The sequence below is a fragment of the Tauraco erythrolophus genome, chromosome 8 (genome assembly GCF_009769465.1).
Source record: "Tauraco erythrolophus isolate bTauEry1 chromosome 8, bTauEry1.pri, whole genome shotgun sequence".
Classification (NCBI taxonomy): Eukaryota; Metazoa; Chordata; class Aves; order Musophagiformes; family Musophagidae; genus Tauraco; species Tauraco erythrolophus.
In genome coordinates this window covers 28,706,038-28,732,405 of record NC_141472.1, presented here as the reverse complement: position 1 = coordinate 28,732,405, position 26,368 = coordinate 28,706,038, and the positions used below count along the sequence as shown (strand labels likewise).

General features: G+C 45.1%; 1 protein-coding gene across 11 annotated transcripts in view; it reads right to left on the bottom strand.

Moving 5' to 3' along the window:
- Positions 1–6,681: 6,681 nt before the first annotated feature.
- BIN1 (bridging integrator 1) overlaps positions 6,682–26,368 on the bottom strand; it is a 99,902-nt gene continuing 80,215 nt past the window's right edge. For 3 of the 11 annotated variants that reach the window (XM_086615284.1, XM_086615285.1, XM_086615286.1), the window contains 5 exons: positions 22,323–22,451; positions 13,889–13,981; positions 12,982–13,092; positions 10,250–10,351; positions 6,682–6,789 (listed from right to left, as the gene is read on the bottom strand). In XM_086615284.1, coding sequence (XP_086471410.1) covers positions 6,682–6,789; positions 10,250–10,351; positions 12,982–13,092; positions 13,889–13,981; positions 22,323–22,451 — 543 coding nt within the window. Of the gene's footprint in view, positions 6,790–8,987; positions 9,039–10,249; positions 10,352–12,981; positions 13,093–13,888; positions 13,982–17,501; positions 17,526–19,356; positions 19,465–22,322; positions 22,452–26,368 lie in introns of all 11 variants that reach the window. The other 8 variants (XM_086615287.1, XM_086615288.1, XM_086615289.1 and 5 more) reach the window with 4 other exon arrangements.

The following is a 26,368-nucleotide window of genomic DNA, read 5'->3' as shown; positions in this document are numbered from 1 at the left end:
CTGGGTGACGGGGATGAAACCACAAATGGCGGGCACACACAAGGCATGCAGAGCCCTCACACCTCAGGGTCCCACTCCTGCCCTGCAAACCACGCTTACAGCCCCAGCACAGCTGCCCCGGCTCAGCCTGGCGGGAGACATGTCACTGAGCCAAGCCCAAGTCACCAACTGCAGCGACACTTTCAGGGGCACAGTCTTCCTCTTCCTCTCCCTGCAGTGCAGGATTTGATTCAGGTCCATCCGAGTGCCACTGAGGTGAGAGGCTAAAAGGCACTAAACTCTCCAGGCTGCCTGGGGACAAAGGAACCATGCAAACAGTCTGGCCAGCTCCCTGCACGGGCTGTGAGGCTTGCACATCCACATGTTATAGCGGAGCACTCTGGCAACCCGCTCATCAAAGTGCTAATTGTCACTGGTTTGCACCAGATCATACTCCAATCTTTGGCCAGCACATGCTATTCACACACCATGTCTCACGTGCAGCTGCACTGAGCCTGTCTGGAACGAGGCATCTAGGGGAGCAGCCCCAAAACAGCCAGCTATGAACTGGGAATTCCTTTAATCCTGTCCTTCACAGGTCCCAAATCACTCTGGTTGAAGGGCAGAAACATCCTCTTTCTATAGGTGAAGGAAATGCCCCATTAAAGAGCAGACCCCAAAGCCAGCCTGGAAACTAAGAGCTCAGCCAGGTGTGCCAACAGCGCAAAGGGAGCTGGCAGATGTTTGGCCAGACAGGGAAGGGTGCCCATGCGGCATCATACTCAAACTTGCCCTAGAGGATGAAGATCACATCACCTTGCAGTTAGCAGCTATTAAAAAGCAAAGGTCTCAAATCTTTCCGTACATTGCGTTTGTTTGGTGTCAGGTCCTCACAATAGAACAGAACAAAGATGGTTGTTGCTACAAGAGTTGATTTTGCCATCATACTCACTCAGGGAAGGACCAGCATTGCCCTCTCCATCTCATGTGTTTCTAAAAACTTCCAGTGTTAATGGTGCCTGGACAAATCAAGCCTCTTTGAACCTACTCACCCCTTTGAGAAGAAAGAAGTCTTGAATTGTTTCATCTTCTTAACATAAAGGCAGGAAAAAACGAGACAGAGAGAGAGAGAAGGGGAGAGAGAGAGGGACTGACACAGGACTTAGGATGACACAAATTATATTTCTGAACATCGCCAAGAAACAAAATGGCACAAATCCATCTAGTACTTGTCACTGGAACTGGGTGTCACAGCTCTGAATACAATGGGAATTGTTAAGCTTTGTTTAAACAAAACAAAAATTGAAATAATTAAAAAAACACTCAAAACTCAAACATTTCTCAGGTCATTGTGGTTAAACTCAGAGACTGAATTAACAGAAGGAAAAGAGATTGCCAATACATTGCCAAAGTCGTTGCAATTTGATTCAGTCAAAGCAATGAACCCAGGACTGCATCCGGCAAGTTTCAAGTAGGAGCCATCTACATGAAATGCAGGCTGGGGACAGGATTAGCAGAATACACTGTAAAAACAGGTGAAGGAATTATAGCCATAAGACACGAAGTACAAGCTCATACAGACCAGTCTTCACAGCTGTAGCTTCTCCATTTCATTTCATAAACAAAATTTCTGAAATGGCCTTCTAATTCTCAGCCCCCATACACCAGTGACAGACTCCAAGCTTCACAATGGCTGGTGGCACAATCCAGCTCTGGGCATCACACAGGACCCCTTTTTCCATCAGGAGTTTGCTACTCAGAAATGTCTAAACCAGAGCACGCAAGCAGAGAGGTGTCTGTACCAGCACCAGGTGTGATAGTACTTGTGTGCCAAGGAATAGCTCCCCTTTGGCAGCCCAGAGAAGAAAAGCTGTTGCTTGACTTCCTGATATGAGAATTATCAAGCTGCACTGCGTAGGGTTTGCTGATGGACACATATGTGCATCTTCTAGCTTTGCACCTTAGTCTGGTGGGAAGTGTCCTATGCTACTGTCATCCTCAAAGAGCACAGGAGAGGCTGGGAAGCAGGAAGAGCTGGTGAGCAGGGCCAGATGCTGAAAGACATAGAGGCTACTGTGTTAGAAACATACAGGCCTCGTCTGCGGAAGATTGGTAGCTCTTCCTAGAAAGGGCTGAGACAGACATCTCTGCATCCTCCAAGCAAAGGACATTCACCGTTTTGGGATATGAACTACACAGCATCCAAAACATCTACAACAGCGGCAGAGACCATTCAATCTGTCTAGCACAGAACAGGAAAGAGGAAAATCTGAACTCAGTGTCCTTTGCAGGAGAGAGATACCTGCTATCGTATTGACCACGCACATCTTGACCACTCACATTTTGTTCTCAGTCCTAAATAAAGAGGTTCTGGACCTGCCCGTAGCCAAGAGGTGAGGCAGTCAGTGCATCAAACCAAAATGAAAAGGACAACATACATCCCACCACCATCCCCCAGTATCTCCTTATCCTTGGGCCTTTCCCCTCCAAGAGGCTGTTGCAAAACTTAACTGAGTTGACATCTCAGTTCCAGACAAGAGTATGGAGCCCTCACACCTGCTCCAGGTCATAAAAGAGAGACCTCTTTGTTTTGGGAGTGTTTGTCTTGGCGACAGTCTCTGGATAGTGGGACAGGAAAGGGTTCTGCATCTGCGAACAAAGCTTCAAGGACTGCAGCAAACAGATCACAAAGCAGAACTAGCTCTGAACAGCTGGAACGAAGCCTGCACAATCCCTTTTACTGCACCACCTTCACAGCCAAGAAACACAAAGATGGTAAAAGCAGACATTGAGGAATTCCCAGGGAAAGTAGCATAGAGTACGCAGGAGTCTTGTCTGGAACATCACCTTCATCTTTACCCTGGGACCTTTCCCTAATTCTATCTAATAAGGATATATTACTGACATCACTAAGACAGAAAAAGGAAGAAAAAGCAACGCCTTATTTCTTTCTTACCAGTTGGGCAACTGACAATTCCAACTGCACAGTGGGATTAGGCTCAAATTGGAGTGTCATCATAAATCTATAGTCATAAATCTGTGACCTGAGACGAATGGAGCAAGAATGTCTTTCTAAGCCAGGCTACAAAACCAGTCAATGGCACGGGATGAGAGATGCTTTTATTGTTCAACCAGTAAAACAATCAAGCGGAAGATTATTAGATGGGGAAACAGCAGCTTTGCTGGGCCAGATACCAGGTAATCCCTGAAATGCGTCCAGTGTACCTGTCAGTGGAGCAGAACTAGGCAATAGGCTTCTTCAGATTCTCTTCAGTGGATAATGTAGTCACCAAAAAATGCAGATTAAGGTTAACTGAAACCAGTCATCAGATTAAGAAAAAAAGGCAAAGGCAAAGAGACTATTAACATTAAAACACTTTCTTTGAGCATTTTCAAAACAGAAGGTTTCACATTTTTGCTTCAAAGCAACTTGTTATAGCCCAAGTCATAATGTTTTTTAAAAAGTGAAAAAGCAACACTACAAATAAATGCTTCAGTTTGGTTTGAAAGGATTTTTTTTTTTTTTTAATGTTTCAATTTTTCCCTTTTTCATTCCACTGAGAAAACGAAAAAGAAAAAAAAAAAGATTTGTCTCAGGTCACCCTTACAACTTTTTTCCCCCCAGTTTTTTCAGTTCAGCCTGCAAACTGAAAAACCACCGCGGGCACAGCCTACTTGGGAGTTCACTGTCCCTCCTCCTATTCAAATCAGTCCTAAGCCAAAGAAAATGGGAAGTTCATTTCACCAGGTAATACCAACAAGAATCAAGGTATTTAGCAGATGTAAAAATACTGAAAATGAGAGGAGTTGTGGCTCTTTATACTGGGTTGAACATGACCCAGGAGATAAGAAATCTCCTGGCTCCAAAAAGCATTGCCATCTACAAGCTTCCTGCTATGTGATCCTACTCCTATATAAGGCAATTTATAAACTGTGGGTCTGATCTTGCATTTTCAGAACCTGACTGAGATGTGCAAGCAATGCAAGATCCAGGTAACCCACTCTACCTGCTCTAGCAAGGGCTTTTGGGGGTTGGGATTTTTGGGTTGAGGGGGAAGCAAACGGAGACAGATGCAACATCCTCCCCATTAGCAATATTTGAGCATCACTCACGTGACCTGAAAACAACATCCCTTTTTTGCAGAGTGTTACCACTTCTGCAGGGACAATACAGTACTGGATAGATGCTTTGCAAGCTCAATAAAATGAAAAGGCCTTACAAGGGTTTGTTGTTGGGACAGTCATCTGGTTCAAACACAGCAGAAGACAACAACAACAGCAAAAAAAACCCACAATAAATTAGGTATCAGCACAGCTTTCTAAATGCTCTAGAACAATTACTTGCAAGACAAAAAAAAAAAAAAAAAAAAAAAAATCACAGCTCTGGTACTTAGAATCTTGTCTTTAAAAAAAAAAACAAACCAAAAATAATAATCCACAGGCTTTGCATAAAAATAAACATTTTAAGCTGAGCATTATGTTAATTGGATCAACCTGCTTTTCAATATATATTTCTATGTATATTTAAATGTATATCTTTTTCTATGAATACTTTTTAAAGGAGTAATGGGAGTCACAAATGCATAAAAATAGATATTTTGGAAAAAAAGAGTAATAATAAAGACAACCTCAGTGAAAATAAGAAAAAAAAAAATCAAACAGGGCAGTATCCTAAAGCAATAGCTCACCATACTATAACTTGTGGAGTCCGGTCCTTCTGTACGGTGAGCAGTTACTCCTAAATAATATTGGGTTTTGTAACAGCGATGTAAAACAAATTCCTGATCATTTGTTCTGTTTGTGGGGTTGGTTTTTTTTGGTTTTGTTTTTTTGGGGTTTTAACTAGCACAGGCCATCTCCCAAGCTGAGAGCAGGAGGAACTCCAGCAATTCTTGCATTTATAAGAATATATTTTCTAACCAAAATCTGATCTGTCCATCTGAACTAAAAAAAATAATAATAAAAAAAATAATAATCCATTTTCGCCCTACAATTCTTTTTCTGTTGTCCTACATATAATCAAAATAGAAAAGGTGAGATTTTCAGTAGTGTATGTCAGCATTCCATGCATCTTTGAACCTTTGACAAAAGCCAGCTCCTAACAGTTAGGAAGATTATTTCAGAGAGTGATCCTGTCCCTTTACAGCAGGAGGTAACCTCTCTGCTAAAAAACCCTTCAAGGCAAAAAGATCATGGGGGGTGGGGGGAGACATAAAAAACGATAATAGCCTGACCTGCTTGCCAGCTGCATCAGTATTCAAGTAAGTTTAAAGTACCTTGTGGACTTTAGAGTCTTGGAGGGTCAGACCACCTTATTTTAACAAGTGTAATATGCACTTTGAAACAGCCTTGTCATCTGCTCATTTAAACTAAAAAACAAAACTCAAAAACAAACAGGAGGAAAGGGAAGGTATAAGAAAGGTCTCAGCATCAGTATCAGATTGCAGAGTGTCTTCTTGACACTGACGCTTTGATATTCTTGCCTTCCTTTCTAATGCATTAAAATATCATGAAGTCATGCAGCCATTTTAAACAAGTATTTCAAGAGTCCAGTTTTCATAGAGATTAACTTGATCACCAGCACAGCACTGGAGAAAGCTGATCTAATAATATTTCACTTACAGAACTCTTCAAAGGAAAATAGGAAATACAGTTTCACAAATAACAATGCCAATTAAAAACACAGAAAGCAAATTGGTTTTTCCTCAGTGTTTTTTCTTAGATATTCTTTCAGAAAAAAATTTACTTCCCTTATCTCTTTCTTTAAAAAGCAAATTTTCTAACCAGCCAGATTTTAGAACTATCTTCCATCTACATGAATATAAGCGTTTCTGAAATTGCCTACAGGGTTTTGGGGTCAGAGGATTCAGTCTCCTAAATTTCAGAGACATGTAAATGGCATCCGCTTATTTTATCTTGCTTCTACTCCTGAATTTTCCATTCCCCTTAGCATTTCGCAGGCCAATAATACTGTGAGAATTTAGGTGTCTGCATTTGAAAGAACTTTGGACTGAGCACAGTTTCACACATTTCATCTTCTCCATGCCTTTTCCAGGTAGTTTCTTCTATCTTTATGCGTACAAAACCACAATTTGTGTAACATTGTTTTAAAGGAAGAAAAATCAAATACACACGCGCGCACACACACACACACATTGTATTGGTGAACACTACACACTAAATATTTTTTCAACAGCATAACAGACAGTTTGGCCTACTGTAGGTTGAACATGTAGGGAAGGCTGAATTTTTACGGTTGCCATGCAAGCCACCTTCAAGACAACACAGATGAACCCACCCAGGAGCAAATGCAGCTTCTACTCTCAAGCCATTAGACAAATACTGCCTTTCCGGGGGTCAGACTGACATCTCGCCAATTCAGTCAATGCAGTATTTAGAGAACCACACTGAGTTGCTTCTGCATCAGTCCTCTGAATCCAAATGCTGTTAAAATCGAGAGGGGAAGAGGGTATTTGACTTGCCTTATTATTAACAATATGTATGTATTTTGATAACACTTTGAATTTCAATCTACTTCTGAAACCTTGCCCTTTGAGAAGAACACACCCTTTAAAGTTGACATTTTTTTCAGGCTTCTGTTCCTTTAAAATTCTCTCTTCTTTTCATTTTGCTGTTCTTTTTCAATTATCTACCAGATAACTCGCTTTCTTCCAGCAGAAATGCAGCTGGTGGATTGGGCTTTCACTGCACTCGCTCTGTGAAATTCTCTGGGAAAACCCCTCGGCATTGGTCAAGTTCCTTATGCTGGATCCAGTCAGACTCCTTCACGCCCATCAGCCATCCTTCGTCCTAGAGAAGAAGACAGAGATCAGGTGCTGAGGGACAGAAGTGAGCAGGGATTTTTCTTACAGAGTGCAGGCCAAGGAAGTGTCAAGGCATTATCAAAGCCATGCTCATATTTGGCTTGGAAACAATCTAGGAAGAGGAGGATGGAGAAGGAAAACACGCTGTTGTTCCCTTTTAAACAGGGAGAAGGCTACATCACATCAGAGTTGGCACCAAAACGCTTATCTGATCCAGAGTGTCCAGAAACAGTGAAACTGTAAAGAATTACCAAGTGTAATAGAAACATGTCATAATTTACTCCCACTGAAGCAGGAGAAATTCTGCCAAAGAAAGTCTCTAGATCTACAGGACAGGAATCACCTATCTCACCTTTGACAACCTAAACATGAGGGGTCCAGCATTTTCCATAGTCATAAAAGAGACAGGCACCTCCACAGTTCGATTCATCCCATTCATCTTGGGCACAGGTCTTTGGAAAGGATGAATCATTCCCTGGAGGTGCTCGTCTCCTGCTCCAGTCAGGGCACCTGGATGATTAGTGTTTTAGAGAGGCAATACAGGCAAAATGAGTCTTGTTCGATATACTGAAATTCTGATCTATAAAAATTGGAGCTCAACCCACCTTCTCAAAACCCAGCAGTCTGTTGGGCTTGATGCAAGGCGAGGTTGGCAAAACACCCAAACTTGTGCTACACATGACATAAGACTCAAGATCTCTCATAAAGGTTCTGCCTGGCCACCAAACCCATACATCTATAAACAGGGATAAATTTCACTGAGGCAAATGAAGTCCTGCCTGGTAGAACCTGCTCAGGAGGAGAACCAGATTTCTCACTCTCTGCCTGCAGAGTGTCTAACATCAAGATTTCTGCTCCATCCAAAGCACATGAAGAAGACAAAATATTAAAGGTGGGAAGGCTGCACTGCTTCCAGCTCAGGTGTGCAACCACCCTATTCTCTGCATGCCTTGGAGCTGCTCACCATAGAAGCACTCCTTCAGCATGCAAATACACCCTCTCATGTGAGCCATTTGAAGTGGAGCAGCCTATGGGTTAAGGTAGCAGCATGAGGCAACGGAGCTGCATGGGTGAATGCTATCTCCAAACTCAACAGCCTGCTCTGCATCCACTCCTCGGGGCAAAGCATGTATCAGGCTCGGTTAGAGATATGTTATCACATTCAATTACATAACATGCCAGGGCAGAAGTGCTCAGGCAACCAGATGCTCTAAGCTGTGGAGAAATGTGGCGAGCGTGCGTGTGGTTCACATGGTTGTTCTGACACTTCTGCTTTCCTAGAACTGGCAGGAGTTACCTGGGTATTTACCCAAGGCCAAGCAATGCCTCTCTCAAAACATGTTCTTTAAAAACATACCTGCGCAGCGCAGGAGTCATGCGGCTCTTACCAGTGGTGATCCATGGGGCATGTATTGTTTTCCGCTGCCATTTTGCAGCTTTTGCCCTCTTCTCCTGTTTTCTGCACATTTCACGTGGCAGCAGCTCAGACCAGCCACTGTATCTGAGTTCCTGGCTCCTTGCAGGCTGTGCTGGGTGCCTGCAGGCTCAGTTAGCCCTTGCTGCTGCCTTAGATTTGAGCATTCAGGGGATGTCATGGGAATGGCATGAGACAGGAGCCCATCTGCAGCAGCCAGCTGCAGGGGCTGCAGAAGGACTGACATGCCATAAATCAGGAAGACAAACAACTAGGCGGGAGACGCTGAGCCCAAGTGTCTGGAAGGCAGCTTCCAGCTCAACGCACGGCAAGCGCGAAAGCTCATCCATTTGCACATAGCATGTGTGCCATACCGCATGCATCACTCCCACGGCACCCTGCTATGAAGGGTCTCCTCAGCTGTAGGGATTAGACACAAGGACCCAAACTGACCCTTGACAATTTTGAACCACGTCACTCAAAGTGCCAGCTGTCGTCAACCCTTTCTTCTGTCAAGAGAGATGAATCTAGGCCTGGCTGATGTACCCACAAACTGACACCTAAGCTGCAAGATGGGGACATGGATCACAGCCTATTATCCTAAGCTCCCTCCACTCACGTGCACAGTTCATGCACATATTAACAGCCAACAACATATGGCTGGGTATGGTCAAGGTTAGGGAAATGAGCTGTAGCACAGGATACACTGTAGGAGGGTTAGAGGGCTTCGGTGCAGCTACAGCATCATGTTAGCAACACTCAGAGCTCACCCTCTGCAGCTTGGAGAGTCTCAAGTTCATGGCTGTTGCACCCACATCCAGCTAGAGTGCAAACACAGGGCATTGAAAAACTCTGCTCCACAAATGCCATCTCCTATCACAGAAACCTAGGGGAGCTGCCACTCATTTCCCATTCAGAAAGCTCTCTGAAAGAAATGCTCACACATGCTTGTGCAGAGCAGTCCCACTCAGTGAAGAGTCTTGCCTCCAGAGGAATCACTGCCTTTTCCCCATATAACCCTTGCCCCCAGAGCACCTAGCTCTGTCAGAACTACCAGCTCATTACAGCTCCCATTTCACAAGCAGCAGCGAGATCTGCCTCCATAATTCACAAAGCCAACAGCTGAGGCACAAAGAGGATCCACATCTTCTGCAGTCAGTGAACTACATCACCTTCCCTTTATTCCTTGTGGAATTCAGATCTTGTCTAGGCTTGGTCAAACTACTGAATCAATTTGGAGAATTCCCTTCCTTTTAAAAAAAAAAACAACTTGGAGATGTGAGCATGAACTTTATAAAATCACCACCTCCCTCAGCCAAAGTAGTAAAACTGCTGCAGACTTTATCGGTTGGAAGCCCTCAAACACAGCAAATGAGGAGGATTTACTTAAGGCTTCTAGAAACAGCTCAGATTAAAGAAAAATTAAATTCAAGTTGGAGATGGACAGTAAGAGACTGTTCTCCGAGGCTGAGCAACCTGCTCCAGCCTTTGGTTCTGCTGCCACCTCCTGACCAAACCTTGTCTTTTGGAAATAGCCATTGCTATGCTGAAGTGCAAGACATCATCCACAGCAGGCTGCTTTCTCAGAGCTCCAGCATTTCTCAAAAGGGAAGAAAACATCATCGTAGGCTGTGGGTCACTCCTGCCAGTGCCACAGTCTGTACTGCATTGGTCACAGGGAATGTTAATCAAGTTTAGGAGCAGTGAGAAGGCAAAGTATGGGCTCTGTTTGACTCCCAGATCAAGGAAGCCATTGTACTGGCTCAAAGGCCCTGATAAGGACAAGAAGCCACGACTATTTCACATGCTTTATGCAGGATAATGAATCCACTTTCCAATCACAAGCAGAGCCCTCCCTTCTGTTGCAAGAAGTCAATCTCAAGCTCAAGGACATCCAGCTCTCCCGCCAGCTCCCAGCCAGAAATGGATGGCTCTGCATCCAGCCAGCCAACTGTTAGTGGAGGAAGAAGCAGCTCTGGAAATCCCCTTGGCTCCTCCTGGCCCAAGTGTACACCCTGTCTTCCCCACTCACCTGCTCCTCAGGGTTCTCAAATGGAATCACAAGCACCACGTCCCCAGCCTTCAGCTGCAGCTCATCACTGTCAGTGGCCGTGTAGTCATGCATGGCCTGGACCTACAGGGAGAGCAGAGGAGAGCTCGGGTGAGGCCAGCCATCTCTCACCCATCTCTGCAATGGGTGACAAGGTGTCGTGGTTTTAGGCTGATCCAGCAACTAAAACTCACACAGTCTCTCCCTCTCCAGTAAAGTAGAGAGGAGAGAAAAAAAACAAAGGGACTGAGGGTTGAGACAAGAACAGAGGGAGCACCCACCAACCATGGTCCTGGGCAAAACAGGCAGAGCTTTTCTCAAAGCAAAACAGTTTATTAATGATTACTTAGAAGGACAAAGGGAAACAAAAACCGATTACTTGAGAGGACAGAAAGAAACAAAACCAGATCTTAAAACCGACACCTTCCCCCCGCCCTTCCTTTTACTCCCGGCTCTACCTCCTCCCCCCAGCAGCACAGGGGCAGGGACTGGGGGAGTGCAGGTCAGTTCATTCCGTGCTGTTACTGCTGCTTCTTTCTTAAAGGAGAAGGAGTCCTTACACCCTTTTCCCCTGCTCCAATGGATCCCCTACCCACGAGGAAAAATCCACAAACTTCTCCAACGTGAGTCCAGCCCACTGGAAACAATCCTTCCCCACAGATTGCTCTGGTGTGGGCTTTACCACAGTCTCGGGTACTTAGGGAGCTGTAGCCACTCGCTCCGGCGTGGGTCGTCATGCAGACTCCAGATGCCTCTCTGCCGTGTCGTGCACCCCAACACGACCATCTTCAGGCTCAGGCATCTTCTCCCCACGGGCTGCGAGTGGGTCTCTGCTCCACCGAGGCCGTCCTGGTTGCAGGGGGGCCGCCTGCTATCTCACCATCAGCCGCAGGGGAAACTCGGCTCCAGCACACCTCCTCCCGCTCCATCCTCACTGACCTGCTGTCAATGCAGCTGTTTCTCTCAGATCTCAGTCCTCTCCAGGTGAACTCAGCCCAGTGGGCACCCCGGGAGTGGGGTGCCCCCGAGTTCCCCAGCTGGCTCTGCCGCCGCCATTCTCCGTGGGCGGCGCCGGCCCGACGCAGGCAGCCGCCTGGCCGGGAGCCAGGGAGCTGGGGCAGTGGCCTCCTCCCTTCTCTGCTCGGTCCTGGGCGAAGCACCTTTTCCGGTCCCTTTGTCCTGACTTAAATAGGGCAATTCGCAGAGGCGCCCTATTGGCTCAACCCCGAGGGGGATGGCAGTCTGATCTGGTGGCCAGAACTAAGCCTAACCCGGTTCCAAAACCGGGGAGGTCACAGGGACCAAAAACCCCTCTCCTGCCACCAGAACCACCCCCCCCTCCACATCAAACCATGACACAAGGCTTTCCACTTCCTCAATTCACTGAGTGATTCAGGTTAGAAGGCACCTTTGGAGACCATCTTATCCAACCTGGTGATGAAGGCAGGGCAAGCTTGGATCACAAATGCCACATCTACAGGAATAACCGTTTCCCTTAATCTAATGGCTACATGCTTGTTCATACAGCCTGGCACACAGCTCGCCTTTGCCACAGGGGCACCCTGGTGAGTGGCATTTAACTTGTCATGCATCAGCACCTCCCCATCCTTCCTTAGGAGGGTTAAATTCCCATGGAATGGACCTAAAAACCTCACAGGGTAGAAAGCCTGTATTTACTCAAATGGTGCCCTGTATTCCTTTTGCAGCTGGACTGCAAGAGTATTAGAGATTATAGCCTCCCACCTCTGCAACAACAAGCTGGGAGAGGAAATGTAGGGAAGAGTACCAGTTTGGATCTTTGAGTGATTGTATTCTGCCATGTTTTCTCTTTGGTATTCGGCCTAATTCCTACCAACATCTGCATTAAAGCTTTTCTACTTCAAACTACAGCTTTCCACTTTGAGCACTACAGTCTAGAATGATGCCTGTAACCAGTCTAAATGTGAAGAGCCTCCCATTATTCTTCAGGGTTTTGACATTCTTCTGCTTTTGGTAGAACTCCCAGAAAAAAAAAAATAAAAGTGAGAAAAGCATTCCTACAGCACGACTGTCATTTCTCACTTTCAAGGCATGATGCATCTGTGCTGTCTTGCTACCATATTTCATTATGCACATTAAATTTGTGGACTATCCTCACCCAGAATCACTCCTTTCTCCACACCTTTGAAACAAGCTGCGAGTGATCTTTGGCATACTCAGAATACCCAGGCTTGCCTGTTTAATCCTACATTTTTTCCCCTGTTCATCCTGGCTTTCTAATTTCCCCAGACACAAAGTCCTCTGTCCTCACTGGTGTTTCCAACTCTTCTTCATTTGCCATTTGCATCAAAGTTTGACCCTTCCAGTTTGGAGCACACTGCTTATCTACTCTCTAGACTGTGATCTAGACTGCTTATCTACTATCTAGACTACTATGTGACTGACACTACCACACCACCAGAGACAGAAATAACTGCAGCAGAGAGAAGGAGGGGGTTTGCTATACAGCGCAGCCAGACATTTAGACACCAACACTCTTATTCAGTTCTTTGAAGCATCTGGAACTGCATGAAGCTGGGCTGCTGGAGAGATAGGTGTCTCTCTCCTTCAACTTCCTTTCTCGTTTTCAATGCAGCATAGCCCATGGCCATGCTGAGTGAAAGCAGTTATTCACTACAGGGGGAAAAAAAAAAAAAAGTCACCAGGAACTCAGCATGCCACCACCATACACTCACCTTGAACAGAAATCCTGGGGGCATATCAGCTCTTTCAGACGAAGCTCCTCCTTCCACAGTGCCATTGACGGTAGCAGGGAAAGTTTCCACAACGACAGCAGGCAGAGAGCTCTGGTTGGCCACAGCAGCCAGGGAAGGACAAAAAGAAGCCATTGAGAAAAGAGAATCCAAAATTGCAGTTCCAAGTTCGCCGTGGAGGATCAACATCTCAACTCTACCCATAGCTTCAGTAGGTTTTCCCAGCACCCCAGTCAGTGACAAAAACACCCCAAAGGACAGCAGAGGCAGCAGTGAGAAGGCAGAAGAGGTGACCGCTATCGTCTCTTGTTTAAGGCTGCAGAAGGGTCTTGAGGATTTATAGTTTTTCTGAGACCATAATGCCAGCATTTCCCATTCACTGCGGTCACAACGCAGTTGTTGTCTAGCCCTCATGGAACAGACAACTTGTATGTGACAGCCTACAGGAACCAAGTGGCCATGAGATGGGATCTACTCCAGTCCCCTAAAAAGGTGACATTGTCAGGAAAAAAAAAGAGGAACCCTGGATATTCAGGCAACACAGGCAGAGCCTAGAGGACAGGGCAGGTAAAGTAAATGGTGAACAAGGAAGAATACAGCAAACAATGCAAAATTAGCGTGGCATGGGCTGTGGGCTGGCTTCACAATGTGCGTGAAGGGACAGTTCTTTTTGTGGGTCTTCCAGCAGAGCTTCTCCCTAAGCATTACACAGATAAAATGCAATGTCTAAGTCTGGTCTCTGAATAAGAGCACTGTAACTGCTGGGGTGGCAGGGATGTGTTTTTCCAAGAAGCCACACGTCTCTCTTCCCCAGCCCAGCTTCCCACATCTGCTGCATGACAAAGGCACGTGATGGAGAAAAGGGAATGCTGTCTCACGAGGTGCTTACCGATCCTGAATCAGCTTCAGTTTTAGATGCTTCGGCTCCAGCTGCTGCTTCTGATCCAGCTGCTTCAGCTCCTGCATGGGCAGCTTCTGCAGGCTGCAATACAAAAGTCATCCAGGTGGAGAGTTACACTCATCACAGATACGCGTGTGCGCAGAAAAGCGAAGCTCAGCCTGTCCAAGTGTTCTATGCTGTTGACTGCTGCCATCTGCTGACAAACCGGTCAGAAACCTCAGGGTCTTGCTGGGTTTCTGTTTCCCTTTCTCTTCAACCCAGTGAAATCACAGCAAAGCCTGCATTCCCTCGCTCCAGCCACGCAGTAGGCAACGCTCCAGAGGAAATCAATGAAACGCCAAAAATCCTGAGCCCCTCTTTCTTTTCATGATCTAAATCACAGACCTACTTTACACACATGGTCTATATTACCACACATAGATTGTTCACTTGTATGTGAATACGAGCCTGCTTGCATGCCAAGGGACGAGGATCTCTCGGTAGGCTACTTCCAAGGTTCAATAATCAAGGAACATTTAAGCCTTTGCATACTCCCAGAAACAGAAGAGCATGGTAATAACATGTCTAGATACAAAACTCAGTCTAGACGCAGCATCTACATGACATTAGCACCGAATCAAACCAAACTGAAAACTCTGCTTTCACCCGATCTGATTTCGGATAGGCCTAAAGAGTCACAAATTTGGCTTCTATTAGTAAGAATTTGCTATGAATATTCTGCATGGTGCATGCACATATTTGTGTAGGTGGAGAGAGGAGTTTCTAATGCTCAAAAGCTGCCACCACTGGGGAGAAATATTCAGCATTACCAACAAATCACTGCTTGGCAGAGACTGTTCTAGGAAGCCTGGGGACAGGGGTTTCTGGGCACAACAAAAGACCAACCAAACAGCTCTGATACACTTCCAGCAGTTCGAGTTTTTATTCTCCCTTGCCCGAAGTCAGGCTAACTCTGTTTTAACACAAAATTAAAGGTATTTGTTTGCCCCTCCCAGAATCCTGCAGCAATGCAGGAAGTTGGATCTGGTAGCATCAATGCTGCAGATCAGCCCCTTGGGCTACTTGCCAGGCAGCACCTGGGAAGACTCCTGACAAGAATCTCAGGAATTTAATTTGCAGCCTGAGCGTCTTCATGGCCAGTCTATATCCATTTGTTCCCTATACCAGATAGCATACACGCCTCTTTGCAGAATCTAAGCAGATACTCGCTTTATGCTTGCACAATACAGATATTTCACATTTTTAATACATGTGAATAAACCAGCTTTAGCATGCCTAAATGCATCATACATTTGGTAAACACATCCTTGAATACAACCATGTTTAAGGCAATGCATTGTCCAGATTTCTTAATGTTGCAATTATCACAGTCCCAGCCCTACAAAAGCTCAGCGTAAAGCAACGACCATGGTAGCCCTTAACACTACACCCATCTGGCTACTACTACGCACTGGCACAACGCTCCAATAACAGCAGCAATAATGAAGAAATAAATCCTTGATTTAACAAAAAGCCATTACTTTACCTTCAGCTGCTCCAATGATGCCATTTAACACATGCTTTCCTCTCCTATCGAATCCTTCCTCATGACTCCCCATCACCATGAGCACAGGCCTGCATTGCCAGAGGATATTATAAACAGCAGAGCTGTTCCCATCCTGCAGAGGATTCCCACAGCAGCTTTGGTAGTGCTAAGGTAAATGTATGCATATGAAATGCTACAAAGACTTCTCCTGTTTAATTAGATTCACTCCCAGATTGCTTTTTATTTGGATTCAACGAAACTGGAACTGGGACAGATGCCAGCCCAACTCTATCTGGCCAAGCATGGTTTTTATACGGACAAGTGAAAAGGAGCTCAACGTGAGCTCCTTTTTTAAAAGCAGCTAATTTGCAAAAACAGTATTTAATAACCAGAGAAATTGAATCTAAATTAGTCCCCTGGATTTCAACAAAGGGCATTTTCATGTCAGCTACTTATTTTTATATTTTATGTACCTGTGGGCATCTCAAGGCCTATAAAAGCATTTATAGTCATGGAAAGATACTATTGGGAGAAGAGGGAGAATTGCTCACTGCTGTTGCCCGGTTTGAAAGCTTTGCTTATTCCAATAGCAGCATCATAGACATCAAATGCAAGTTTCCTAGTCTGCAGAACTAAGCAAGTTCTCCAGCAGCCAAGTTTCCATGCAGTTGCTAACCTCATGACACATGAGACTATGTGACCATGCAACAAGTCTTCTCTCATAACAGCAAAGAACAACATTAGAGCAAAAGCACTGCAGAAGACTTGAAGAGCAAGAGGACGACTCCCCAGCTACAGGGAGCTCTGCTCTTTAACCATGTCTGGTATGCCAAGGTGAGAATTGGCACGGTGAGAACATCTTGTCTAGTAGCATTCCCCGGTTGATGAAATTGTCCTTTGGGTGAGATCAGTTTCCAGGATGGAAGAAATAGCCCAAAACACTTTTTACACCCCAGACTGTAAGCACAGCTCACAGTCCTACCTCACCATTCCCATCCACTTGAAGGGCACGAGATATTTCCTTGCAAGAACGCAGATGTCTTTTCTTTCTTACCAAGACAGACTGACAAGGCACATACAGGGGAATGACAGATGTCAAACACTGATGGCGGATAAAACACACAAGGGAAACATCTTTTTCGACATGACCCAAGCTCATGTGAAGGAGAGAATTGGCCACAGCTGAGTCCTTGGGCCAGGCTCTCAGCAAGGGTTAAGTCATGTCCTTCCAAGTACTGCCTCTGGGTGGTGATCTGGCTCTTGAGAATGGAAAGGTTGGCAGAACTCAATTCCCCAGCATCAGCCAAGGACACATGCTTACATCTACACCATGGGATATAACCAGCTCGAGTAGCAGGCTTGAGTACTCAGACCAAGAGTTTTCTGTCCACACTGCTGGCTGTTTGTTCAGAGGGGCTCAAAACCAGTTGTGCTTGAAATATCTCCAAATAGGCTAATCTGCAGGCCTGATATATCTAGAGGGCATAAACGAGGGTCTGGCTTTGGTTCAGATGCAGCGTGTAGGGTCTCCCGTGTCAGCAAGCTCCAAAGCTGACGTTGAGGCAGATGCCAGGTAAGTCAGCCTTTCTGGCAATGATGATCAATGAACAGAAAACACCACAGATAATTCTAAACATATGTGTATACCCAATGGTACAGGCAGTAAGGACAAGGGGCAGCTGAGACATTTATGCATCGCACACAAGACAAACAGGATGTAAAGAGTTTAGGGAATGCTGGGGAGTGGAGGGTGAGAATGATGCCACAGTGGGATTAAGTTTGAGGAGAACATCACAGCATCATGCCAAAGGAAAGATGAGTGAGTTAGCAGGGAAAGGCAATAGGGTTGTTCACTAGTGGAGACATAAGTTTCGGAGTGCCAGACCTGCAAACATGTGGCTGCCCCCGTGGCTTCAAGAAGGTGCAAAAGTGAGTTCAGCAGCACATGGAGCATCTTTGATTTGGGGTGTGCAGAAAGGAAAAGCAGCGAGGGAAAGGAGACAGGTATGCGCACAGAGATGGCACTGCCACATGCACAGTACATGATGAGAGATGAAAGCCATGTGAAGTTCTTACCTCCCATAAATCCCAAGGTAAAGACTAAGCATGTCAAAGAGCAACAAAAATAAAACATGTTTATACATGATTATTTCAGTGAGCACAAACATTACAGAAGCTGATCAGACTGAAGCAGACATACACATTCAACAGCACTTATCTCTGCATGTTTTAAAAATATTTTTTTAGTACCTGAATTTATACACCCCTCCCCACTGCATGTTTAAATTTAAGTACCAAGGCATTTGAGTAAGGGTTTTTTCTATCTCTGGTATGAAGGGAGATAGCCAAGCCATATTCAGTTATCAGTGGAAGACCACATAGCCAGAAAAAAAAAAAAAACACTCATCAGTTTGTGGTCTATCAGGGTTAAACATGCTTCCATATATCTGCACCCAATAGAGTTTGCATAATTTCAGAACAAAACTTCAGCTGGTGTCTTTGGATCAGTAGTGAAATATCTTAAGCTCTTTGCCATAATGCCCACCCTTTAGGAAACAAATTTGACTGCTTTGAAAACTAAGTGGTTTTCACTAGGTTTTGTACCGTGGTTACCATTAGTAAGTACTGATTTCACACTCTTCCTTTTATTGGCTTCTGCAGCTAATAATAAATACATCAGAACACCAAATATGCTATTTCTGAGCAGTTTTGAAAAACCCAATCAGTGCAATATTTGTTGCTTGCTGGAAGGATAACAAAAAGTTCCATTTTAAGTCAAATTTATACTCGTAATCTTATGTAAGTATATCAAATTATCCAAGTTATAACTCGTGATTCAGAAGAAAAAAAATCTCAGTAAATAAATTATTTTAAAAAAAGCTTATCCTGGCATGCAGCTTGTTCTGTCAGGGAAGCAGGCATGAAATGCCAGTCTGCCCACTTAAAGTTCCAGAAAGTAGTAGCTTGCCATATTGGTGTGTATCAAACTATGATAATAACTAGTATTTTGCATATATAGTATTTTAATTTAGAAAAATCAAATGTCTGATGTTTGATGTCTCTAATAAAAGAGGTCTTATTGCTACAAAAAAAATATCTGTGTCATACAAGCCTACTTGACATAATGATACTGGAGAAATACTGTAGGCATCCCAATTATGTTTATTACAAATGTTAACGGCAACCACAGGCAAAAAATAACATTTCATACATATAAAATGGAAAGTCTTGGTGAGGACAACAGCCAAATTTAGGATGCACTTCAAAGCCTCCAGCCATTTAGACATAAAATGGAGCGCAGTGCACCTGCCTCTGACAGTGGGCAGGAGCAAGTACAGGCCAGACCAGATTTAGGCATCTTACTTTTTGATGCTGCACTGCACAGCACTATGCTCAGGGAGGCAGCTACTTCTTAACTATGAACAGAGGCCACGTTACACCCCGAAAAAGAAGGGCTTCACATCACCTGAATATCCGTCTACAGCTTTATTCACCTTAAGTAACTGCAGATTATCAGAATGTCTGTTTATTAAAAATCCTTTTGAGAGCAATTTATAGCAGGAGCACAGAACTGAGGCTGAATTCCCATCAACAGAGCAACAGTTTAAATCCATATAGCATACAGAGGATGCTAATCTAGGGAGGGACGTACATTAAGCTGAAGAAGTTGTCAATCAGTAGATCAGAGCAATGTGCAAGTATCCCACAAATGCCTCGTGCCAAACGGTGGCCAAGCTAATAGCCACCCGATTCTCCCTGGACTTACACATCCAGCAGAGAAGACCAAGGTGCCCATCTGCAAGGCACAGGGCTGGGCACCCAGCCCAGCCACCCACAGCTCACTCACGTTATCATTCATGTGGGTGCAGGTCACGCCACGCTCGTCAACAAGTCAGTTATGAAGGGAGAAGGAATGGTGATATGAACCAACCTGGGAGGCAGGTGTGGGGGTCTTCCCCACAGTGGCATCTGGTTTAATGGGATCAAAATCCAGATCCAACAGGCTGGCTCCCTCCTGGAAGGGCCCAGGGGCATCAAACTTGGTAGCAGTGAGGAAGAAAAAGCAGTACGAGCATTAGACACACATGTGCGCGCACAGTAGAGGGAGGGTATGTGATATCCAGGAGATCAGGCTGCCAGCGCAGAAGACATGATGGCAATGCAAACACCTGATGTGACTCCTGACTGCTTGGTGCCTATCGTCACAGGCAGTTCACATGGGTGCCACTGCAAACCAAACCTGAGCCTCTTCCGCAGGGATCATTCATCTTCCCACCTGGCCAAATGCGCTGACATGGTGTAAGCAGCTGAGTTGCTGTGGTCAAAAGGACCACTGCCACTGGTGACTCAGAAGGGCTTCTCTTCCATAGCTCGTCCAGCTGCCTTTGTACTGAAGGCCCAGAACAGACTCCCTCAGCCACATACAGAAGAGCTGCCACCCACGACTTATCTCAAGACACACGGATCCAGGCAGAAGACCACTCAAACTGCTGGAAGGCAAGTCTGAGAGCCCTCAGAGCTAACTCCCAAAGCTCTTAATTCCCTCCTGCCTTCTGAGACAGAAACACACAATATGGCAGCTCACCCAAGCTAAGCTATTTGAATCACTCCCCAATCCAAAAATACTGTTTTCAATGGTTTCCATTTCTGAACATCCCAGAAACATACACACACACGAGTCTTCTAACAAAGCATAAATTTGAGAGGCTTTGCTACTCTCTTCAAAGTCTGCAGAATAACTTCCTTCGACTCACTAACGCTCTAGCTAAAGACAATGATGGCACATTCGCTGATTACCATTAATAACACAGTCACTACAAAGGACACCAGTCATTAGTGTTCAAAATCGAACTGTCACTTTTGGTTTTCAGATTTAACCTAACCACTACAAGACACTCCTTTCTACTCAGCTTCAGAGGAAGCTGCTCTCTCCAGGAAGTCCAAGAAGATTTGCCCCTGTTTTCACTGACCTCTCAGCTCACTGGCCCTACTGCTTCAACTACATCTCCAGCAACACACAAAGTGTGGCAGGTTGGTCTCCATAGTTATATCATAGCCCCACGATGGAAAAACTCCTGGAAAGCAGCAAGAGACACTATTTAAGAGAAAGTCCTCTGAATATGACCCACACCACCATTCTTTTCACCTCCTCTAGTTTCCTCTTACTCCCGATTCTCTTACAGATTTTTCTCTTCCTTATGAACATCTCTTTTTGAGATCCACAGGGATGAGGACAAGGAACCTCACAATAACAAATCCTGACCAGTATGCAAAAACCAACGAGCATTCTAGTACGCTGCTCCAGCACATCCAGGCCAACCACCAGAGAGACTCAAACCCTAATCTTTAATTACGTTTCGTAGTGAGACATCAAAGGTTCCAGTCATGGAATAATCTTACCTGCCATTCAAGACTTAACATTCAAGGGCTAGTACTCCTTGCCTTTACCCAGATCTCCCACAAGAGAGCTCAGTGGAGCTAAGATATCTGAATGGCCCTGGGCAACACACTGAACGCTCGCGGCTGTTGGGTGCTTCAGTGAAGATTGTTCTGGCAACTAGAGTTCTCCCTCAGAACTCCCATCTGATTGAAAAATCACAGGAGATCCCATCCTGGTTCACAGCACTGATCAGGTACAGAACAGCCCGTCTGACTAAGGGCTGGTGTTCACATGGAATTACACAATACAAACCATGGGGCAGACAGAGCTGTCCATTATGATACAGAAGAGGGAAGCACAGAAAATTATAAAGTTGCCCAGCTGCCTGAGGTCTCTGCCTTCCAACATTGCTATCAAATCATCTCTCTGCTCTGCAAGCTTTATCTATTGCAATCCAAAATCTGACATGGACTTCCTTTCCCCCCTCTCCACTTCTGTTCCTCAGCAGCTGGGTGGAAGGTGGCAAACCAGAGGCAATGGAGCAGCATGATGCAAGGAAAAGTTAGGAATGAGTCACAGAAGAGCACTGATAGAGATATTACTTGTGCTTTAACAAGCATTTTGAAAAAAAATAATATATATATACGTATATATATTTTAAAAAAGTAGATGCAGGTATTTCATGATACAGCCAGAAATCTGGTCAGGCTCCTATATACATAAGGACTGTCATTATCCTAGATCCAACACAGAATTCCCCACCCGGGCATCCTCTCTTGCAGTGATGTAAATCAAAAGGAAATAAAGAGGAAAACATGTAATTTGAAAATATTTTTCCTTTTTCAGGGCTTCAAAAGGTGCCACATGACAAGAACGAAATATTCTGATGGGAACCGCTGGCAGGTGAAGAGTGATAGATCGTGTCAGTATTCCTGAATTCGCAGCAGGTACAATCCTGCCCATCTAAGCCAGGGTCACTTATTCTCTGCAAAGAGAACTTTATGCAACTCCTGTTGGCCTTTCCTGTGCAGGTGTGGGCTTTAAGACCATGTGTGAAGGCACTGAGATCGCAAAACTGCCTTCTCCCAGAACTGGCACAGATGCCAGGGTCAGCACTTGGGGATGCACAAGAGCAGAAAACACATGCTTCATCCACAGCCAGGATCAGTGGGTTCGGAGAAAGCATATCACGGGATATGAGGGGAGCCATAACCCACGTGCATTGCTGCTGAACAAATGCAGCAATTACTTTCTGACATCTTCACCAGTTGCATTTCTCCGTTTCTTCTATGAAGGAAAGCTCTCAAAAGGGCAACGTATTAGTCAAAGCTGCCTTCCAGACACTCTCCCCTCTAAGTTAGTCTCCTATCTAATCCTTTGCCTTCTGAGGTCTAATGCTGAGCTTGCCTTCCTCCTTCACCTGACCAGGTTTCATGGCTTGACACCTCCAAAGAGAAGAAAGGTCAAAAGGAAAAGTTCAGAGGCAGAAAAATATAAGGCATGGCATAGCAGCTAACCTGCGAAGGGGTTGTCACACTTATCTCAGGGACAAAATTGTCATCAAACAGACTGATGATGTTCTCCTGCTTGATCTCCTTGGAGGGGGTGACTTTTGGAGGCGGAGGCACCGGAGGCCCTTTCCTCAACTGCATGCAAGTGAGCACACGGCCACAGCACAGACGGCGACACCCAAAAAAAACAGAGACAGGAACCAGGTTAGCCACAAAAACTGAAGGTGAGGGAAATCACAACCACAGGCATAGAGCAGGGTCCAATCAACTCCATCTGAAGAGAGAGGGAGGGAAGGTGAAAGGCTGAATTGAAACAAGACAAAAAAAAACAATCACACGCCTCCAGAGAAGGTTTGGCATCATTAGTTACACTTCAGCCGTGGGCAAGTTTCCCTCTGCAGAGGAGAAGCGTAACACAATTAATATGCATTGACAGGACATGCATACATAATTAAAGCATGTGCAACCTTCAAAAGAACCACTGGGAAGGGAGCAGATCAATTTTTGAGAACACAATTCAATAGACCAGGCCAGCACTGCCTCCCTTCGCCGTACTTACCGTAACTAAGGGAATGGGAGATCTGACTCAGTTTGTCCTATTACAGGTAGCTGACCACGAGGACAGACTCTGATCTGCCCAGAACTGGTTCCCGGGTGCACTGGTTATCAGTGTACCGTAACAAAGCTCTGAAGGAGCTCTTGATGGTGTCTTACTGCTTCTCAGTTTTAGGCAAGAACAATTCAAACTCCTGAGAAGCCATAACTGCTGTGAGTCCAACTCTGCTCTCAATTTCACCAATGAGCAATGACACTAACGAAGTCATGTTTCCCAAATGGAGATCCCTGTAACTCTAACCCATCATACTAAAAGACTCAGCCTGACACTGCATCCACAACCCCGTGAGAAGCTGTGGTAGACCCTCCCTAGATCAATCCATCCACATGCTTTTCACGTTTTTCTGTGCCCAAGGCTCAATGATCATTTCTAGATCAAATCAAACTTTGAGGAGCTGCTGCTGCGTTGGAGCAAAGCAGCCATACAAGCTCCCAGCACCACAGTAATGCTCAGCAATGACAATGCTTTCCAATTACAGTGATGTCTTACAGTTACTTGATCTTCTCGTTGTACCTAGGATCCCAAGGCAGCAAGATTCAAAGACCTGACAAAAGGGCACCCAGTATATCAGCGTCAGCCCCAGATCTGAAACATAGCAATCCTCGACTCCTAGTCCTGTGTTCCACTTCTCCAGCGTATAACTGAGCTCTACAGGGCATTTATTCAGATTGCTACATCTATGCCCAGTTTTCTACTGGGTTGGTCTACTTTAGAGAGTATAAGTGAGTATGCAAACACACATTTTCCACTGAGTAGCTAGCTAGGGGAAAGTAGTGTGTTCACTTTCAACTTTTCACTGTTTGCAGAAGGCGGTGTGTCTGTATTCCCTGCAGAAAATCCCCTCCTGAAAATCCCCTGTTTGCCAGTTGCAAGAAGGGACCAGAAATTTCAGGGAAAAGCTATTCTCAGAACAGAGCCACCACATCCGCAGAAACAGCAGGCTCCAATTACAAATTCTAAAGCTGAAAAGATTCCGACTCTTCTGCTATTTATTTCTTTAAAATAGTCAGTCTCCTTTCTTCCAATGCATTAGTGTCTTGGAGACCACCACTTGCACAGTGTCCAGCATTACCTCCAACAGCAGTCTAAAACCACATTTCAAAGATAACAGGATTGCATGCTGATGTTGGGTTATACCTGGAAATTCACCAAGCATGAACAACTTTGCTGCCTAGAATAAAACAAATCCTCTAAAATTTTTCTGCTGACTTGGATCCCACAGCATTTCACCTGTCTAAATTCAACACAGTTGCACTGGTTTCAAAAGCGTCATTACAGTGTTTCAGTGGTGTAACTGAGAGCAAAAGTCTGACCTTTGAAATTTCACAGACCTCTGAAGTCCTGTGTCATCATCAAATTACTCAGTGGGGAGTGCTGATAGCAGCCGCTTCTTCCAAAAGACAGAAATAAGCTGTTTTCAAGAATTAAAGAACAGTAAAAGAGCTATTTTTTTGGCACAGGAAACAGTTCAAAACTTAGTTAGCATTTATTTGGTTTCTCCAGTTTTGCTGTCTTTCTCTCAGCCTTTGCTTACGGCTTGCATTAGTACTTCAGACAGGAAGAGGCCAGAGAATTGCACTTGCTTGTTGTTTTTTGCTCCATTCTCCCCCAGAGCAGGAGGCCCCCGGCCTCCCTAGGAGGACCCTGGAGCAAATCACTTACCCATAGGCCAAAAGTAATGTGAAGATTTCAGTATCAAAGCTGAGAGCACCGTTGAGAGAGCAAACACTGGTGTCTCCCAGCTGGCTGGCAAGCTGACGCACATTTAGTTTCTAGACTTTATCCATGCAGACACCAGGCTTGGCTCTAGCTATGAAATCCCTCTCCTTGTCTCCCCTCCCTCCGGAGCCAGCTCCATCTCTTAGCACCTAGTACGAATACAGAGCGGAGCTCTTGCTCTTCGCTGTAGTGAGCCCCAAGAGAAGGAATTAAATATGGATTGGGAGAGAGCTGCCAGGCGGTGGCAGCATCAGCTGCAAATGTCACTTCAGTCTTGCCTGTGGCCCATCTGAGCTTCCAGCCGGGGCTGCACTGGAATATTCTGCTTGCTGGACAAGGGCTGCCTCCAGCCCCGTTCCTGTGGGCAGGAAGGCAGCAAGTGAATGAGAAAGCACTCGCAGGCTGGCAAAAACAAGCCTTGTGTGTGCTATTTAAAGGAAAGGGAAGAAGCCAAACTCAGCAAGACGAGTCCACAGGCAGGGTGAGTGAAGTCTGCAGCGAACAGCACGATAAATCTGCATAATTTCTTGTTCCAAATTTCAATCAAGTTATGGCAATATGAAAAAACAGGAAGGCAGTTCTGGATGCACTACCCTCTCTCTCCCATACACATACCCTACTCCAAGGTCCTAGCACAGGGTGGTGGCAAAGCTGCTCTAGGCTGTGCAGTGCTGAGCAGCAGAGAGACTCTGGAGAAGTCCTGAAAAGACACTGCCAGGCATCCACACATCTCACAGGGCTGGAAAAGACTCTTTTGTCAATGTACAAACATCCCCTTTTGTCCCTAGATAATCCTGAACATTAAAAATGCAGTGGAGGGAAAAATATTGTGAGAAGCTATCCAGAAACAGGAGTCAGCCTCTACCTCAGGCCTGGATTTGGGATCGCACTATATATGGCAACAGCAAGGAAGCTCTGGGTTGCACCCATCTCTTTTCAGAAGCAAAAGGTTTTCTCTTACCAGTTTGGCCAGAAACACTCTCAGCTTTAATTCTTCCTGGGCTCCTCCCTGGTGTCCCACTTACTGAAATGCAAGGATTGGCACCAGACATAAATTTGGCCTAGTTACTGCTTTTCCCTGCTACGCTTTTCTCCCACTCAGCAACTGAGAGATGGGAAGAGGAAGCAAATGTTTTCTTTTCCTTAAATCCCAAAGTAAAACATATCCTATGACATGCCGAGTAGCAGGAGCTCCATCTGCTATTTTAAACATGCCGCTGAGTATCTCCTGTGTAAGGAAAGGACTAACAAAGGTCACATAGAAGGTATCAGACTCCATATAATGGATAGCCTTCCTTCTGGTACCCACCTAATTTCTTCATAGAATAAGAATATAATGCCTTTATTTTTAGCATAATATTTTATCTTGGGATTAAAATAAAACATCATGCAAAGTACAGATATTCTCCTTATTATCAATATTAAACATTTTTCTTTGAACCTTTCTTAGCTACAGGAAGTTCTTGAGAAGAAACTGGACTACTGAATTCCACAGGTTAATTCAAAGGTAAAGAACGAACTTTCTTGCCTAGCTACAACTCCACCCTCCCTGGATCTTCTTGGCCATCCTATTGGACAGTAAAATGTATTACTGGTCTTCCCCCTGTAGAGGCATTCAGAGGCGGCTTAGTTCTTCCCTATATGATACAGAGATGACCAATGAGTAGTTTTCATTCTCAGGAACCTCTCAGGACTCAGTGAAGGAGAACAACCATCA